Source organism: Carassius carassius, chromosome 8 (genome assembly GCF_963082965.1).
Source record: "Carassius carassius chromosome 8, fCarCar2.1, whole genome shotgun sequence".
In the NCBI taxonomy this organism is placed as follows: Eukaryota; Metazoa; Chordata; class Actinopteri; order Cypriniformes; family Cyprinidae; genus Carassius; species Carassius carassius.
In genome coordinates this window covers 14,517,107-14,533,959 of record NC_081762.1, presented here as the reverse complement: position 1 = coordinate 14,533,959, position 16,853 = coordinate 14,517,107, and the positions used below count along the sequence as shown (strand labels likewise).

Below are 16,853 nucleotides of genomic sequence, written 5' to 3'. Positions count from 1 at the left end.
AAGTTCTGCATTGAGGAGGCAGGGGGGCTTTGACCTGCCCATCCTTTCTACTCAGCAGGGGCTTGAGGAGAGTCTCAAGGTACATAAGAGTGGACTTCAGTAGCAGGAAAGAGCAGAGCGCAGGGGGTGTTTGTTAGTGATGTACGTAAATGAGCGAATATTCTTGGCCTTTCAGCCTTTCTTTCCTTTCTTGCAGCACTGATGTGGCCTGTTCCCCGGTCGTCGCTCTGAGTCATCCTGACATGGCTCTCTTCAAACCCTCTTCACAACCCCCAGCTGTGTGAATTGGACCGTGGGACTGTGTGAGTGAGCTGCGCATACATGAGACAACACAAGAGCCTCCTTCTAACAGTTAAGATCTACTTTCCTGCTTTAAAAAACCTAGTCCTCTTATTTCAATACTAGTCTATGCCTGTGGGCTGCAGACACACCCTGGGCTTTTGCTGAAATCTGAGAAGCTCCCATTGAAATGAGAGCAAAACCTCAGATTGACTGCAAGGAGTCTGTCAGTGCCCACATGGGTCATATGGTGGGAAATGGTCATGTTGTTAGCAGGAAAAGTTCAAAATGCCTCCCAAAAAAAATGCCTATTCATTTTGTTTTAAATACTTTTAGATTTAGATTTTTAGAAAACTTATGCAATAAACATTATGGATTTAACTTCCAAATGAAGGTTTAGTCCTTCCAAAAAAATCTGTTGCATAAAATATGTTAAAATTAGGTCAAATTGAAATACAATGTAAACATATAAGACAGTATTTGTACATCAAGAGGAGACTTTCTGAAGACTTTCAGTTGTTGAAACCAAGTGCATTTTAGAGGGATTTGCAGTTGGAGTGATCGGCTAGACGACTGAATAACTGTTGTGTCAATCATAACTAAATAACATTTTGTGCCAGTTTCTCAGTACTATTATTCTCCTCTGAAATGGAGTCCAAAGGAAGCCACCCTTGGCTCTGCCTTTGACAGAAGAATTGGAACTGGATTTATTTTGGCTGATATCCTGATAGCAGACACACATCTGATGCTGACAGAGTGGTAAAAACCAAAAACTGTTTTAATCTGTTAACTAGTTATTTCGCATACTGAATTCAGCAGAAAAATAGTAACTTGCTAAAGCAACCAAAGCATGCTTAAGCTTTTTCTCTGAAACATTTTATATAATAACTTTTTTAGTTAGTCTTATAAGAAGTTGAAATGAAGCACGCTGGAAAAATAGGATAGGATTTCTCTGGTGAGGGATAAGTGGGGGAAAAGAAGGGATTAGAGATTCATATCTTCACTCCCTACCCCTATAGAGAGATCCGGCTTCATCTAATGCTTTGCTTTCTTTTCTAAACATTTTATGAGCTGCATTTTAGTCATGATTAAGTGTTTTGGGCGAAATATGCACTTTGGGATTCTGAATTGAGTTTTTACAGAGATTTGTTTTGAGTTTTTAGAAATTTTAGGAGTGTTTAGAAAGACTTTGTTGCACAGGCTCTGTGAACATTATCCAATGGGGGTGAATTTCTTGGGTTCTTCCTTGATTTACATACAAGCGGGATGTTAGCCACACTCCCACTGATATCTCAGCGTGGGCACGGCTGACCAGTGCATCAAATGGGATGTGTGTACGTGAGAACAGAGAGAAGATGAGTCTCGGGGGTCACTGGGGACCCCCTGCGGGAGCGGGGATGGATCTACCGCTCTGGCTGCGAGGTCCCACAATGGACAAGCCACTGGGAGAAAACATTTGCGAGTAGATTTGCATGGAATCTGGGCTCTGATCCAGAATCTGTTTTCCATGCACACTGTAAGAACAGAGCTGAGAGGAATTCTCCATCATGCACTACTTACACATACATTCACTCTCTACTATGTGAATTTCTCTTGATGATACGCAGTATTTTGGGTTCTGTTCAAGTGGTGTAATGTTGCTTACTGCAAGAATTAATTTACACTTTTCTAGGGAAAAATAAAATGTGGGTAACAAGGTATAATAGTAGTATCAATAGTATAGCCACAAGATGTGAACAATTTTCTTGTTAGCTTGATGAAGTGTGGGGAAAAAATCAATTGCTAAACTTTTTCAGTGTAAAGTTATATCTACTTTTTCAATATTTTAGTTTTACAATTTAATTGACAAAATTCTGTAAGTGCATTAATAATGTAGGGCCACTGAAGTTGGCCCTAATTTACTACTGCAACCTAGATTTTTTTTAAAAGAAAGAAAGAGAAAAAGAAAAGAGAGAAACAAATAAAAAGAAAGAGTGAGAGAGAGAGATAGAAGTTGAATTTATTGTGTTTGGTAATTAACATTGCGCCACATGAGTTTAATTTTTTTATTGAATTTTTTACTTTTTTATTGACTTTTTATCAAGTCATGATGACAGGTTTATTGTATTTACATTACTGGTTGGTTATACATTTAAAATGACATGCCATAACACACATTCCATGGTAGTACATTAAAAAAACCAACTGTACCACAGAAAAAATAAAATAAAATTTAAACATTGACTTAAGCACTTAAAAAAAATCACTTTCCATGATGTTAAACACAAGCTCCAGCATATGAAACCAGATAAACATGGCCATAATATTTGGTCCAACATCTAATATTTTTAATGCGCTATTTGCTGAAAGCCAAGAATAAAGCCTGAGAGCATCAGACTGTTTACACTTATCCTCCCATCTGCAGATCATTCATTTAATGCTGGCATGGAGAGATGTTCTCAAGTGATAAGAATAGTCTTTTTGTTACACAGCAGGGACTCAGGACAACCACAAGACAACATACGTTTAATTGAGAGGATGCAGTTGACACAGCTGGGAGAAACTAAACCCCCTATGCCATTAAGTATATAGCCTTGTGCCCCATAAACCAGTTATATAATACTTGGATGAATCATTGCATGGAGTTTAAGACACTAAAATCTACACACTATTGTATTTGTTACAGTCTCCAAAGGAAAGATGCCAAAAATGCATTAAGTAGAATAGCTTAACTTTCTAGACAATTTATATTGTCACCATTTGTTTGTTTGGAGTCTCAGTAGTCCCCTTTAGACTCTTGATGTATTTACAGGTAAAGCTGGTTGACTATTTAGGGTTTATAGTTTTTTTCCCCCTAAACCCACCCACAGAGCAGTGTCCATGGAGAGGTAATAGAAAAAAAGACATTTGGGATAGAGGCCACAGTTTGGGGTACCTGCTAAATATCTGGTTCTCATTGTTCCCCAAACTGGAAGCATGTGCAGGAAATGAGCTCACTAAGAAAAACTGTCTGTGGCTACAGCATAATCAAAAATGACCAACAGTTAGCTGTTAAAACCACAAGGCTACACAACATCCACATGTGTATGATAAACAGAGCAGAGCAGTTAATAGCAATGATTTAAAAACAAGAGGGTGGAATGAGAATAACAGAAATGAACAGACATCAATATAACTATTTTACAAACAAAATGAAGAAAAAAACATTGATAAGAATACAAATTAGAATTATTATTATTTTTATGAAATAATATGTTTCTTCAACTGTTTTCCCAATTTAAGTGTCTTTTGCTCTTTCTAGGGATTAAAAATGCACTGACTGAGAATGTTATGGGTTCTCGTGTATTTCAGGAATGGTTTAAAGCTTAGTCCCAATTCATCATTCTTCTTGTCCCCACAGGAGGAGTTGAGGACCTCTATCCTTGACCTTGTACAGTGTTCAGGTTCATGTTCATTTTCCTTTGTAAATCAGCTGTGGATTATTGTCAAAATGGCCATCACAAGAAGCCTAAAAAAACAGAGCCTGGTATTCTCTTGGATTGATTTGTACATGACCTTAACATAACACTCCCAGAGAAAAGGAGCTTCAGCTAAATTAGGTTGATTGTGTTTCCCCTGATGGTGTCTTCATTTTTTCATATTCCTTTTGCTCATGGTGGGAAGTTTTAAGAAGGTGTGGACTTGGAGAGCAGTAAATTACAGAAAAGAAACAGGAAAGGGGGAGGGGGAGAATGAATGGGTGTAAACTTGGCTTATTCATTTTAAAGTCAATTTATCTTCTTCACGCATATCTCAGTTCATCTCTTGATCACTGATAAAAGCCTGTATCTGTTCACTGCTGCTTTGTTTCGTGGATTCTGTGCTGGGGGCTTCAAGGCAATTATAGCAAGTGAAAGATGACATATTAAACAGGATTGGGTATTTTCTGGAAGATGATTGCATCATCTGACTTGTCTCATCTATATGACCTTAGGGCATTAAAACATCTTTGAATAAGACAAAGATGCAAGTGTGGACAGATTTTTCATGGAGACCAGTGTGAAGAAAGCCACTTTGAAACTTGTCATGCAAGCTAATCAAAATCCATTAAACAAATGTCAAGATACTCTATAGTTTGACACATGCTACTGACAAAAAAATTACTAACATTGAAGGACTGTTTAAGATGAACTACTTTATTAAAATGTTTCAGACTTTCAAATGCAGCTTATGACAGCAAGTGAGCTAAAAGTGTTTGAATACCTTAACTTGCTCAGCATTTTGTACATAAAAAACAATGTTGTTTGGTTGCTCTGCACTGCTCATCTTTGGAAAAAAACATCTTTATGGCGGAAAATCTACTCTTGTTTCAAAATAATCTAAGATACTGAAAATGCAGTTTAGTCAGTTAATCGGTTAGTTAGTCCCCAACACTTTTCTATTTAAAAATGACACAAAGAGTAAAAAACTAAAATCATAGTGATCTTTCAAATGACAAAGGAGTTTCATTCTTTCCTACAAAGTTCTTTAAATTTAGCTCTCAGGAACAAAAACAGACCAAGTGTCAGGCATTTTGCTATACACCCTTTTTGGCATAATTCAAGTTATATTGGAAAACTCCCTTATATACACGGAGCATGCTCCCTGACACACTCACAAACACACCCTCACGAGCCTTTACATGTTATACTGCAGGCAGGGTGTGATGTGATACATGCACAGCTAAACCCTTTGCTAACACAGTGTTTTAGAAACAGGCTCTAGTACAGATGCCGCTTATGTGTGACCACAGTCCCTCTCTTTATAATGTAACATGTTCAATCACAAAGCATAAAAGACTTGCACAGCCACATGAAATAAGTCTTCCTCTTCGGCTGTAGCATATAATGAATGAACAGTGTTGAATCCAGCAGCTTACAAAAAAATACTTGCTTTTCATGTCTAAAAATAATGTGATACTTGCATCTTGTTTACCAAAACAACCCATTAACAGACATTACTCAAGCTTTTATTGCTCCTTACAAAATCTAGGCTATCCAATGCTCTTAAAGTGCATTTTAACAGTTCATCTGTGCACTTTATTGGTCGTTCTAACAGCACATTCCAATTTCTGTTTCCATTATAACTGCAATTTTTTTTCACTTTTTTAAATCTGTGCTTGTGATTTTCACCGTGTTGTCCTAAATAAGGCAGCATTTTCCCAGGATTTGCGATCCATATCCAAAACCGCTACAGCCAACAGCTTCAAATCCCACAAACCCACGCACACTTGACCTTGTTCATGTGGGCTGGCAGCTACACCTGGATCCAATTTAATGTCTCTCACATCCTTTTGTTATTTTTAACCAAGTCCAGAACTTCATATTATTGTTTTGCTAGCTTTGTTAGGGCAACTCTGTTTGTGTGACTGGTTTATATAAGTTCAAGTCTGATTCTAATAATACGGCACACTACATTGTTTACTATAATATGCAAGTTATCATTTATAAGACTTTCACAAGACAGGATTTAGAGCAGAATGAAATGTTCTCTATTAAAATTTTTAATGACTGACTAATTGCTCTAAATACTCCCCACACTTGTAGTCTAAAACGTCTGTCTTGAGCCTCTTGGGTCTGTCTTTTGTGCTTGGTGGTGTATTTCTCTCAATCACTCCAGTATTTTAACACTTCCCAGAGCTGTCTGATTGCCACTGGCCCATTGTGTTCTTTGCATGAGAATACACTAGTGTGTCTCCCATTATTCTTGCCTAAACGTAAAACCCTGTCCCCCATCTCAGCAGGCCACCATGCAGCTGGAGGACAAAAGGTTGCAGGAAACACTGAGAAGATGTGACAATGGCCCTCAATAAGGTCAAGCAAGAAAAGTTGCAGTTCAAGCACAATAAATTTTACCCATCATTAGTTAACTTGGTCCAACACAAATCAACTCTTACAACCGTACAACTTCTCAAAAATGGGGAAGCGCTTGTGTAAAAACGATTTCTTAACACTTTAAAATGTAAAGTATGATTTGAAGTGTTGCATTTCTTACAGAGTTCAAGCACAATTAATTTTACCCGTCATTAGTTAACTTGGTCCAACACAAATCAAGTCTTACAACCGTACAACTTCTCAAAGAGGTTGAAGCGCTTGTGTAAAAACGATTTCTTAACACGTTAAAATGTAAAGTATGATTTGAAGTGTTGTATATTTAAACATATGCGTACGTCTGTGCAAAGCTCTAGTGCGCCATCTAGCTGCAGCTTCCTATAAGGCCACAAGGTACACAAGCAGTCCTAACCAGTCTTAACTGGTTTTTGCCGTGTCCTTGCACTGTCTGCCATCTAGTGGATTTTTATTACATTGTTTCTCAGCATTCATCCAATTCGGGACCCCTGTCATTTCTCATGCATGATAAAACCTTTAATTGTCAAGTTCTTTCTACAATAATGTAAATACTAGTATGATCGAAACCTTATACACATTACATGTAAACTAAAATATACTTTTCATAAACAAATATGATTTTAATAGAAATCAAATGTTGATTTGTGTCATTCTGAGCAGACTTTGCTAGAGCATTTCCTGTTTCCTGTCTGCCTACATGTGCTTCAACCCAGCATCAAATTATTGGGATCGTATGAGCTGCATACAGAAACAACAAGAAAGGTATATCTTAATCACATGATGTAATATATGTGATGATATGTGCTATTCAGCTCATCTATCAACGTGATACATTAGGTTTTTCATCTGTTGTGTAAATTAGTATTTGATGGCAGGATGACATTTTGGCCAGGGCTAGGGAAAATTTTAAAAAAAGCCCTCAGGTGTTAAAAATTTTAATGCAAAAAATAGAATTTTTATTTATAATCAAAATTCAGTGTTTTACATATTTAGAAAGTATCCCCTCATTAAGGTAATAATGCACCAAAAATTCTAATTTGCTTAGAAAATAACCGTGATTATTATTAATAATAATAATAATTTATGCTAGCCTATTGTTTGAGATACACTTATCACTTGTGACAAATAGACAAACAAACATGTAGTCTATCCTAATGACTGTTTTATCCAAAAGCTTATTCACTTCTTCTCTGGCAGCCTGGATAAATCAGCTTAGGAGATCTGTTGTGGTGGTATCCATTCCATTTCAGGGTCAGTGTGCCATGAAGCCCTGCTGGTCACCTTGGTGTACTGCACTAATGCACATTGCTGAAAGCATTCATTTTACATAGGCGCTTATTTCCGTTTGAGGTGGCGAAGCTCTTTTAAAATGAGTTTTGACATTTTTGAAGAAAATTTGGATCATGAATTTTATTAGTTTATAATAACAATGGCCTGCTGGTACTCTACCTACTCTACCAAATGGGCCTTTGTGAGTTCAGTGGAGAAGCGATCAGCAGCACATGGGACAGATGGCGAGGCGAACGCGCAGCCTTTAAGCCACCCATGACTGTCTGGGTTTATGGTCAGCCATTTTGTGGAATTACTGTATGCAAGATACTCAGAGTTTGAGAGTATTATGAGATCACTTGTATGAAACAATGCAAAACGTATTATTTATACCATATATACCAAGATAAAATATTTGTATTATTTATTTTTTCTAATATGTTAGTGTTCACTTTAGACTCTTTAAAAATGCACCGTTTTAACCTGGTCTCCAAATTGATTTCGATTAACTGGAGTATTAAAGGACACGGACATCGCTTCCAGGCGTCAATGAGGTCAAAGAATGGGCGGATTTACAGTTCGAAAGCTTCACACTGACGTTCTGAGCGACCCGTCTAAAATCTACTGCGCGCGTATTTCCAGCCAATCACGTCTGTCTACAAAGACCGATTATGTTGATAAGCGTGATCCGTTTGAGCGACAGGTCGATCCACCAATTACGCTTTCAAAAATAACCACGAGCCAATGAGGACGCGTTGGGGGCGGGACCTCAGGAAGGGGGTTGGATGCGAGGTATCATGGAGGATCAGTTAGAGAACGGCAGCCATTGAAGAAAGCCGAGCCGTTGGTCCGTGCGCCGGAGTTTCTGAATTTTTTTTCTTTAATCGGTCTAATACAGTGCAGCAATCACCAGCAAAATGGAGATGAAGAAGAGAATCAGTTTAGAGCTGAGGAACAAAACTCCAGCGGAGGTGAGAGCTTTAATAATTTATTTTTTTACGGAAACGCGAAATTATGTTAGTTCGCAACCTTTCTGTCCTGCACGTTAGGAGCAGTCAGTAGAGTCCGCTGAATGGCAGCCCCACATGGACGCTTAAAAGGATACAAATACGAGTTTTATTCATTAATAAATGCCTCACAGACTGCCTATGTGGATCTATACAATATTATTTTAAAACAAGTAACGTTAGTCGATATATCGTTATGTGAGCGCGCAAAACTCTTAGTGAATCTTTTGTGAACTCGTTACATGGTCTCCTTCGCCATTGCCTTGGACTTGTCGTTGTGGGCGTCCCAACTAGAACCCCAGAATGTGAAACGTACTTCAATTTTTAAGACCAGTTTTTATTTTGATGCATCAGAAACCATTTTTATTACTCAACAAGTGACGTCCAACTCGGTTACGGCGTTATTATAGTCCCCCGATACGACAGCATTCTCGCTTCCGAAGAGAAATAATTGAAATAAAAACAAAACGGCAGTATTGTTAAACGATTTCATAGTCCGACCGTCCATATATGCAAAATACCGAGCGAAAACATCACGCGAATATCATCTCTCCTCATATAAAAAGTTTATTGTAGGCAAGCTTCGCCGAAGCGTAAGTTAACCTCACTATGGCTTCTCCAACGTTACTAAAACGAGCAGTTTCTTCCAAAGGCGGACATCTTACTCTCCAACGTTAGACATTCAGGGCACTTGCCTTCGGTCTTCCTCCTCAGACCCTCAAAGCCATTGAAGTTCAGGGTTTGAGAGCTCAAGCACATATCGGTCAAACAGTATAATTGAGCCGCGTTCATGGCTGCTGCAGCGCCGCGCAGTGTGTGTGGTGAGGATGGGGGGTGAAAGCTGCTCGAGTCTCCGCCGTTCACGGGCGGGGAGTGGAAGTCATTTTGTTGCATCAATAGTTGAAGCGCAAATGACGGTGTATTGTGGCTTTTACAGTATTTTTATTCACCAGAGTTAAGCGATTTCTGAGTCACGGTGCTCACGAGCGGTGTAGTAGAACGGAATATTTGGCGCGTAGAGCCAGAAATAGTCGCTGGACGGATGCGCCTGTGCGAACCGTTTTGAAAAACAAGTTGACATTTCCCTTCGTGGTTACGCTAATGGCGTAATTATGTAAGCTTCTGTAACATTATTTATCACTGACGTTAAACAATATGCATTCGGCTTTGTGAATCATATCCGTAACTATTTTATTAATTGAAGGAATGTGGCAGATGGTGAAGGGGCGAGCCCCCCCTTCCTCCCACCCGGTTTTAGTAGATTAGTAGAGAAGCACGCCTCTTTTGAATGGGGGTTTGATGGATGGGATCTTTTACACGAGCTTGAGTTAATACTCCGGCGGAGCGGGCGTGTATAAACGACGATACGTGGCTTTTAACTCGGGTGTATCTCGCGTAAAGATAACTTACAAGAACGATAACAATATATTACTGGCGCGCGCGTTTTGAAAATCGTCTTGTGGAACGCTGGCAGTAAATTCATTGGAAATCCTAAGTGATAAAAGAGGTGGAAGCAAGGCTACATCACACACACATCACGTGCTGAAAAATGTATCTTTCCACAAAAGTGACGTGACATTCAGCCAAGTATGGTGACCCATACTCAGAATTTGTGCTCTGCATTTAACCCATTCGAAGTACACACACACACACACACTTATTTAAATTTTAGGGCTGCATTGTAATACTGTGTGCGCGTGTGCGTAAAGCCCTTAAACAGTTTTTATTTAATTAAAAAAAACTTTATTGTTCAACTCTTTTAGGGAGATTAACATCAATGTTGTTTACATGTTTATAGTAGCCTTAAATATAAATTTTAATAGATTTCTTTTTGTCTTGTTCCGATTTAATTACATTTAGAGACATTTATTTAGCTTTCCCCGAAAAGTGCAAACACAGTGGAGTTCCTAAGGTGTTATGTTTCAACAGTCCACCCCATCAAAGAGGCGGGGCTGTGTTTTCCCGACCAAATAGTAAAGGGGAGGGGGGGTCGAGAAACCTGTTTGAATACGCTCATTGGTTTTGCAGTACCGTTTGGTGCCACTAGTAGCGCCCGAAGTGAAACCCTTCACCTCAACGTGTAACAAATCTCAAAAATACAGAAATGGGGGGGGGGGGGGGGCTTATCATTTAATGGGCTACTGAACAGACTGCCTCTATCAGTTGCAACAGCATTTGTCAGATGTTGCAACTTTACTCTTGTGGTAGATCATACCCATTAGGGCTGGGCGATATGGAGCAAAAAATATATCTCGATATATTTTGCTATATCTCGATATACGATATATATCTCGATATCTTTACAGGAAAAATAACCCCCCAAAAACTACTGCAAAAACAAATATGCCAAATATTACATGTTTAGGGCCCTATGAAACTTTTTATTTTTTCTTCACCATATGTTTTATTGTTACCTAATTCTGTGTTTTAGCATGTGTAATTATTTAAATGCATAAAAACAACTTCATTAGTTCTTAAAAAATTCTACACTAATTCTTACAATAGCCTTATGTGAAATGTTTTTTCCCTTCAGAAATTCTGTGTATTTACATTTTTCTGGTTATCAAATGAAGGCATAAAACATTAATTTAATTTATCTTTTAATTATTTAAAATTAAGCAAACTTTATTTTTTGGTAAACAAAGGGGATTTACTATTAAAAATAAAACATGGAAGAAATGTTGTGTGATTATTCCTTTAAAAATTATGTTCGTTTCTTTTTAATAGTAATAGTAGTGGGCTATGTACATTCTGCTGAACAATAGTACTAGACTTCTGGCAAATACTTTTATTTTGACGAACCGTTACAGTTCTGTGTATGTGATACTACAGTCTATGATGTGATATATGACGCTAGTTTTACTCAAATCAAACGGTCAGATGCTCATGAAGTGACTGTCAGAGCAGTTCTGGATGTGTTTACGTCCTGATTTAGTGAGATGACAGAAGCTGAAATCACCGCGAGCGTCACGCACGCTTCTGTGTGTTTAATGAATGAAGACGCGCTTCTGCGCCAACACAGACATGCAGGATTCATATTTAAATCGACCTTTACAGCTTAATATTTGCATATATTAGTCCATATCGTGATATGATATAAGTGCAATGACCTACTTTTGATTAATTAATTCAAAATTTGACAAATGCCGTGCCATTCCGCGTTAAACTGTAAATTCTGTTTTTATGACTGGATTCTGCGATTCCCTTCGCGTTTTCTGCATCGTGGAAATCATTGGGCCATACAGTAGACATCTGCCTGCTGTTCGCCCGATTCCGAAAACCGAAGTATCTCCATATAATGGAGCCAGTTGTCCTTTTTTTTGAGACTAGTTCTATACACGCGAGGGGAGGGGGGACAAAAGCAAGGAGGCGGGGGGCGAGCGAGCGGGGGCGAGCACAGCACAGAGAAGGCAAACAAGGAAAGTGGCGGAATCAGAATTAAATATAAACAATATATCGATATTTACGATATGTCAAAATCCATATCGTGTTTAAAAAATATCTCGATATATTTTAAATATCGAGATATCGCCCACCCCTAATACCCATAGTGTGATTCTTTGTGTACCAGTGTCCTAACTATTAAGTTGTTTCTTAACTATGTTTATTTCTCATGCAGGTAGCAGAGCTGGTGGTAGATAATTGCCGCTCAAGTGATGGTGAGATTGAAGGCCTGACAGATGAGTTTAAGGAACTGGAGTTCCTCAGCATGGTCAACGTGGGTCTCACCTCCCTGGCCAAACTACCCACACTGCCAAAATTGAGGAAGGTCAGTCAAGAGATCTAGCATTCAGTTCAGTACACCTTAGGCAAAGCGCTCTTAACTAGAAGATCTGTTGTGTTTTAAGTTTAATGTTACTGATATGGTAACACAGTTTACATATTGATGTAGACGCATTGTATTATTAAAATGCACAAAAATGGATGGAGAATGTCCAAAGGAAACTTAAGAAGTGTGACGTTGAAAAAATATCCATTTTTAATAAGTGTAGTTGTAAATAGTCTTGTAAGCATATAAATGGGTGCATACATTAATGTCAGTTAGTATTACAGAGTCGAATTGTAATTATCTTCTGAGTACATTCATTTAAATTCATGAATTCATTCATTTCATTGTTTAAACCTTTCCAGTATATGTTGAGTTTATTTTAAGAGCAATTCTCTCTCTATTACAGTTGGAGCTGAGTGATAATAACATTTCAGGGTCACTGGAGACACTTGCAGAGAAATGCGCCAACCTGATTTACCTTAATTTGAGCGGCAACAAGATCAAAGAGCTCAGCACACTGGAAGCCCTGGTAAAAACACTGACACCACATCATATTTCTGAATGAATTTTTCTTAAGTGAAGTGACGTGACATTCAGCCAAGTATGGTGACCCATACTCAGAATTCATGCTCTGCATTTAACCCATCCGAAGTGCACATACACGGAGCAGTGAACACACACAGACACACACACTGTGAACACACACCCGGAGCAGTGGGCAGCCATTTATGCTGCGGCACCCGGGGAGCAGTAGGGGGTTCGATGCCTTGCTCAAGGGCACCTCAGTCGTGGTATTGAGGGTGGAGAGAGCACTGTACATGCACTCCCCCCACCCACAATTCCTGCCGGCCCGAGACTCGAACTCACAACCCTTCAATTGTGAGTCCGACTCTCTAACCATTGGGCCACGACTTCCCCACAGAGAAGGTACAGTTAATTCAGAGTCAGATGGTTGTTATCCTAAGTGTCGTTTTTTTCAACCTTTATTGATGTATGACATGCTCTTCCCTCAGCAAAACCTAAAGAACCTGAAAAGTTTGGATCTGTTCAACTGTGAGATCACCACGTTGGAGGACTATAGGGAAAGCATCTTCGAGCTGCTGCCTCAGGTCACATACCTGGACGGCTTTGATGCCGAAGACAATGAAGCTCCAGACTCTGAGGCTGATGATGATGATGATGATGGTAAGAACCATGAATTAAGATTTCGTTTTTTTATGTCGTCAAGTGCTTTTTTGGTTATGATGCTCTTCCAATGGATACATAGATAATTATAACAACAAAAAAAACATACGGTGCAAAGTAAATGACAAAAGTATGTTACATTAAGTCATTATTTCTACTACTTTCATACAGATGAGGATGGCGAGGAAGGAGCAGGGCAGCTGGGAGATTATGAGGAAGAGGAGGAGGAGGAGGAGGAAGGCTCAGAGGGTGGAGAAGTTGGACTTTCCTACCTTATGAAAGAGGACATTCAGGTGATGTATCTTCCACCTGTTTTTAACATTCACAACCAGTTTTCCAAATCTTTACAGTAGTGATGCACCGAAATGAAAATTCTGCGCCGAAACCGAAAATTTAGGATGCACTTGGCCGAAAACCGAAACTGAAGCCGAAAATGGCTTCTTTTAAAAACGTATATATTGCTTGGATTTAATGGATCTGTATTGAAAAATCACAATATAATAATCAAACTTTTATTAACAGTTACATAACAAAACATAAAATATGTTTTACAATAAATATAAATAATAATTATTCTTCAAGTTTTATGTTCCATCAAATAAAATAGTTTTTTAAAAATTGTGCAAAAAAATCCACAATTTTGGAGATTTTTGCAGAACAAATGCTACATATTGCAACTTTGGTGTCCTCTCGTATAGGGTGTCACTTTTGTGAAAAAAAATCCTGTTCGATTTTTGAGACATAGGCAAAGTGTTCATTGAATCGTTAGTAAATTGCCTATATTTGGCGTTGATCCATTTTTCAACGCCAAATATAGGCAAATCCACCGACAACTAAACAGGCATTAGGGCGAACGTAAAGAGGGCGCTTGAGACGCGCACAAGTCAGCAATGTGGACTGCCATAACATCAATGAAAAACATTACTGAAGGCTACATTGATATTATGCACTAATAGGCTGTGTGTGTGTGTGTGTGTGTGTGTGTGTGTGTGTGTGTGTGTGTGTGTGTGTGTGTCAGAACCTGCAGTTGCTGTGTGACGCGCGTTCGCTGCGAGCGTATAGTGACGAGCTGGACGCGCTCCGAGAGAAGGCCGTTAAAACCGATTCCCTATTTTCGTTTTCGAAACTTGTGTTGGTTGGTCCGATCGATTGTGCAGCTTTTGTGACAAGCTTTTTTTGATTGTGACAGCCCTTTGACATGCTTAATCTTTGATAGGCAGACGCGTGATAACAGCTCGACCGTGAGTGAAACCTAAGCGCTTGCTCACGGATGGGAGGGGCGGGTGAAATTCATTTTCGGTTTACGTTTTCGGCAGTTTTTTTTATTTCGGCCCGAAACCGATAATGCCATTTCGGCCGAAAATTTTCGGCAGCCGAAATTTCGGTGCACCCCTACTTTACAGCTTGATAACATCCTTCTGTAACAGGATGAAGAAGATGATGGCGACTATGTAGAAGAGGAAGAGGAGGAGGAAGGAGAAGGTAAGAATTAATCATGCAACCGGACATTGTGAACTTGTCATTTATGTTGGACTGTTTTTTTTTTTGTTTTTGTTTTTTATAATTGTTCTTTGTGTAGAAGAGGAGGCAGATGTTCGAGGGGAGAAGCGAAAGAGGGTAGCAGAAGATGAGGGCGAAGATGACGATGAGGATGATGACTAACCCTTTGTTCGACGACTTGGAAACAATGTTCAAGGGGTAGATCAACCCTGAAAAAGACCGTGATCTTGCAGATTGTTTTTTTCTCTTTGTAAAACCATAGATAAATCACTGTAGAGGCTAAGTGTTTTCTTTTATAAATGCATTATATATCACACTATATAAAAGGGGTTTATTGATAATTCATTTATAGCCATTCCAAGTTTATTCCCAACACGTAAATGGGTGTCATCAGGGGGTTGGCATGGGCGTGAGATTTGCAGATTGTAAATAAGCTGTTGAACAGCCCATTCGCGACAGCGCTAGGATTTCACCACTGAGAGAAGACAGGAGCGTACGTTTGTCCAAATCCACAAACTCCTGCTTCCCAAGACCTCTGTGAGGATGCAGAGCATGTCCTGCTCCTCATCTACCTCTCTAGGTCTCATTCTCAGCCCAAACACGGAGCATCAAGCCAGTCATCTCCAGCTTCAACTCCTTTGTTCCTGGATCAACCAATCGCTGCCAAGGATCTTGTCACACTCTTTATATGGGATGGTCTCTACTTGATTCAGCTTTTCTTGTAGATCTGGCTCACGTAGGCAGACCAGATGGTGTGTGATCTCGTGAATTTTAAAGCGCGATGTATGTAAATTTGATGTAAATTGAGCAAAGACGAGGGGGGGGGTCAAGCTGTAGGTTGGCAAAATCAAATTTCCATTTTAATCCCAAAGTAGTTTTTTAATAAAGAGATCAATCATGTGTACCCTATGAGCAGTTCGCCCTTTCAGTCACTTATTTTTGACAAGATGTCATCTTAGATGTTAAAATTGAGATTTGTTCATTTTTAAGAGAAATGCCATTGGTGGAAATTTCTCATGATGTTCAGGTTTAACAGCTTTGTTGGATTAAACAGTACCCTTGAGTACCTTTCTACCTTTGTCTTGCTGTGGAAACAGGTTAGTTTCTACCTTTTGTTGAGGTATTTTACAGAGTAATACCTTTTAATGTTCGAATGGCAATATGTATATAGTGTTTCGACAGGTTGTTTTATTTTCCTTTTCTTTTTTTAATTAATCTGTTTGGTCAGTTGTTTTAATATAAGGCACATGTTAAAGGACTTACATACACACAGGTCACCCTTTTAAATTTCAAGTACTTGGTTGTTGTGCGAGTGTTGTATTTGGGGTTTTATGTGCTGTAAACCTCTCTCTAAAAGGATTTTAGTTTTGTTGGTTTTTGATGTTTTGTTTTAATGGTTTTTTTTCTGTTAGATTTAAGTTTGCAAGCTCCTTTGTCCAATAATGAGCTCCATTTGAGTTAGTTGTAATGAATGAGTGAATTGTTTTTTTGATTTTTAAAATGAGATGTTCAAAAATGGACCCTTGTCTGCTAAAAAGTTCTGTAATTTGATGCAATTTGGGATTTTCTCAAACAGACCTATGAACTGTCTGAAAGCCTCAAACAAAGGTGAAGAAGCACTGTCTCTTTAATGAATCCAGAGTTGATGATAGAAAAATGTGTTCTGATCAAAATTGCAGTGGTGTTTCAATCCTTTTTTTAGATAAATTTGAAAGATTTATAAAAACCCTTACAATAAATTCAACCTGGTGTAAGTTTGATGTGGAAAATAAAGGAAAGACCTTTCACCATAATGTCCTTGCGGTTTAGATTTTTTTTTTTATAAAACTTTGAACTTTGAGTAGTTCAAAAACTATCTGCAATGTAGACTAGTAAGTGGAAGGACTTTTAATATAATTTCAAAAATCCCAGCTCAAGTTTAACTAGTTGGCTTTTTCTTGAGGTCCATAGACCTGCAAGCCTGCGAACTTTAATTTTATACTACACTGCGATCTGCAA

General features: G+C 38.6%; 1 protein-coding gene across 2 annotated transcripts; it reads left to right on the top strand.

Moving 5' to 3' along the window:
• Nucleotides 1-8,199: 8,199 nt before the first annotated feature.
• On the top strand, nucleotides 8,200-16,648 carry anp32e (acidic (leucine-rich) nuclear phosphoprotein 32 family, member E). Of its 2 annotated transcripts, none has more exons than XM_059556373.1 (7): nucleotides 8,200-8,365; nucleotides 12,021-12,170; nucleotides 12,577-12,699; nucleotides 13,184-13,355; nucleotides 13,527-13,648; nucleotides 14,783-14,837; nucleotides 14,938-16,648. In XM_059556373.1, the coding sequence occupies exons 1-7, from the start codon at nucleotides 8,312-8,314 to the stop codon at nucleotides 15,015-15,017; spliced, it is 756 nt and encodes a 251-aa protein (XP_059412356.1). In that variant the 5' UTR covers nucleotides 8,200-8,311; the 3' UTR covers nucleotides 15,018-16,648. The 2 variants fall into 2 exon arrangements, with proteins under 2 accessions (XP_059412356.1, XP_059412355.1); XM_059556372.1 differs by having other exon boundaries at nucleotides 8,201-8,365; nucleotides 14,935-16,648.
• The last annotated feature ends 205 nt before the right edge of the window (nucleotides 16,649-16,853 follow it).

What these genes read in the sequence shown, in the direction of transcription:
- anp32e (XM_059556372.1), top strand. Translation starts at nt 8,312, where the DNA reads ATGGAGATGAAGAAGAGAATCAGTTTAGAGCTGAGGAACAAAACTCCA. An exon ending in GGAACAAAACTCCAGCGGAG is followed by an intron (nt 8,366 to 12,020) that starts GTGAGAGCTTTA and finishes TTTCTCATGCAG; the next exon opens with GTAGCAGAGCTGGTGGTAGA. An exon ending in TTATGAAAGAGGACATTCAG is followed by an intron (nt 13,649 to 14,782) that starts GTGATGTATCTT and finishes CTTCTGTAACAG; the next exon opens with GATGAAGAAGATGATGGCGA.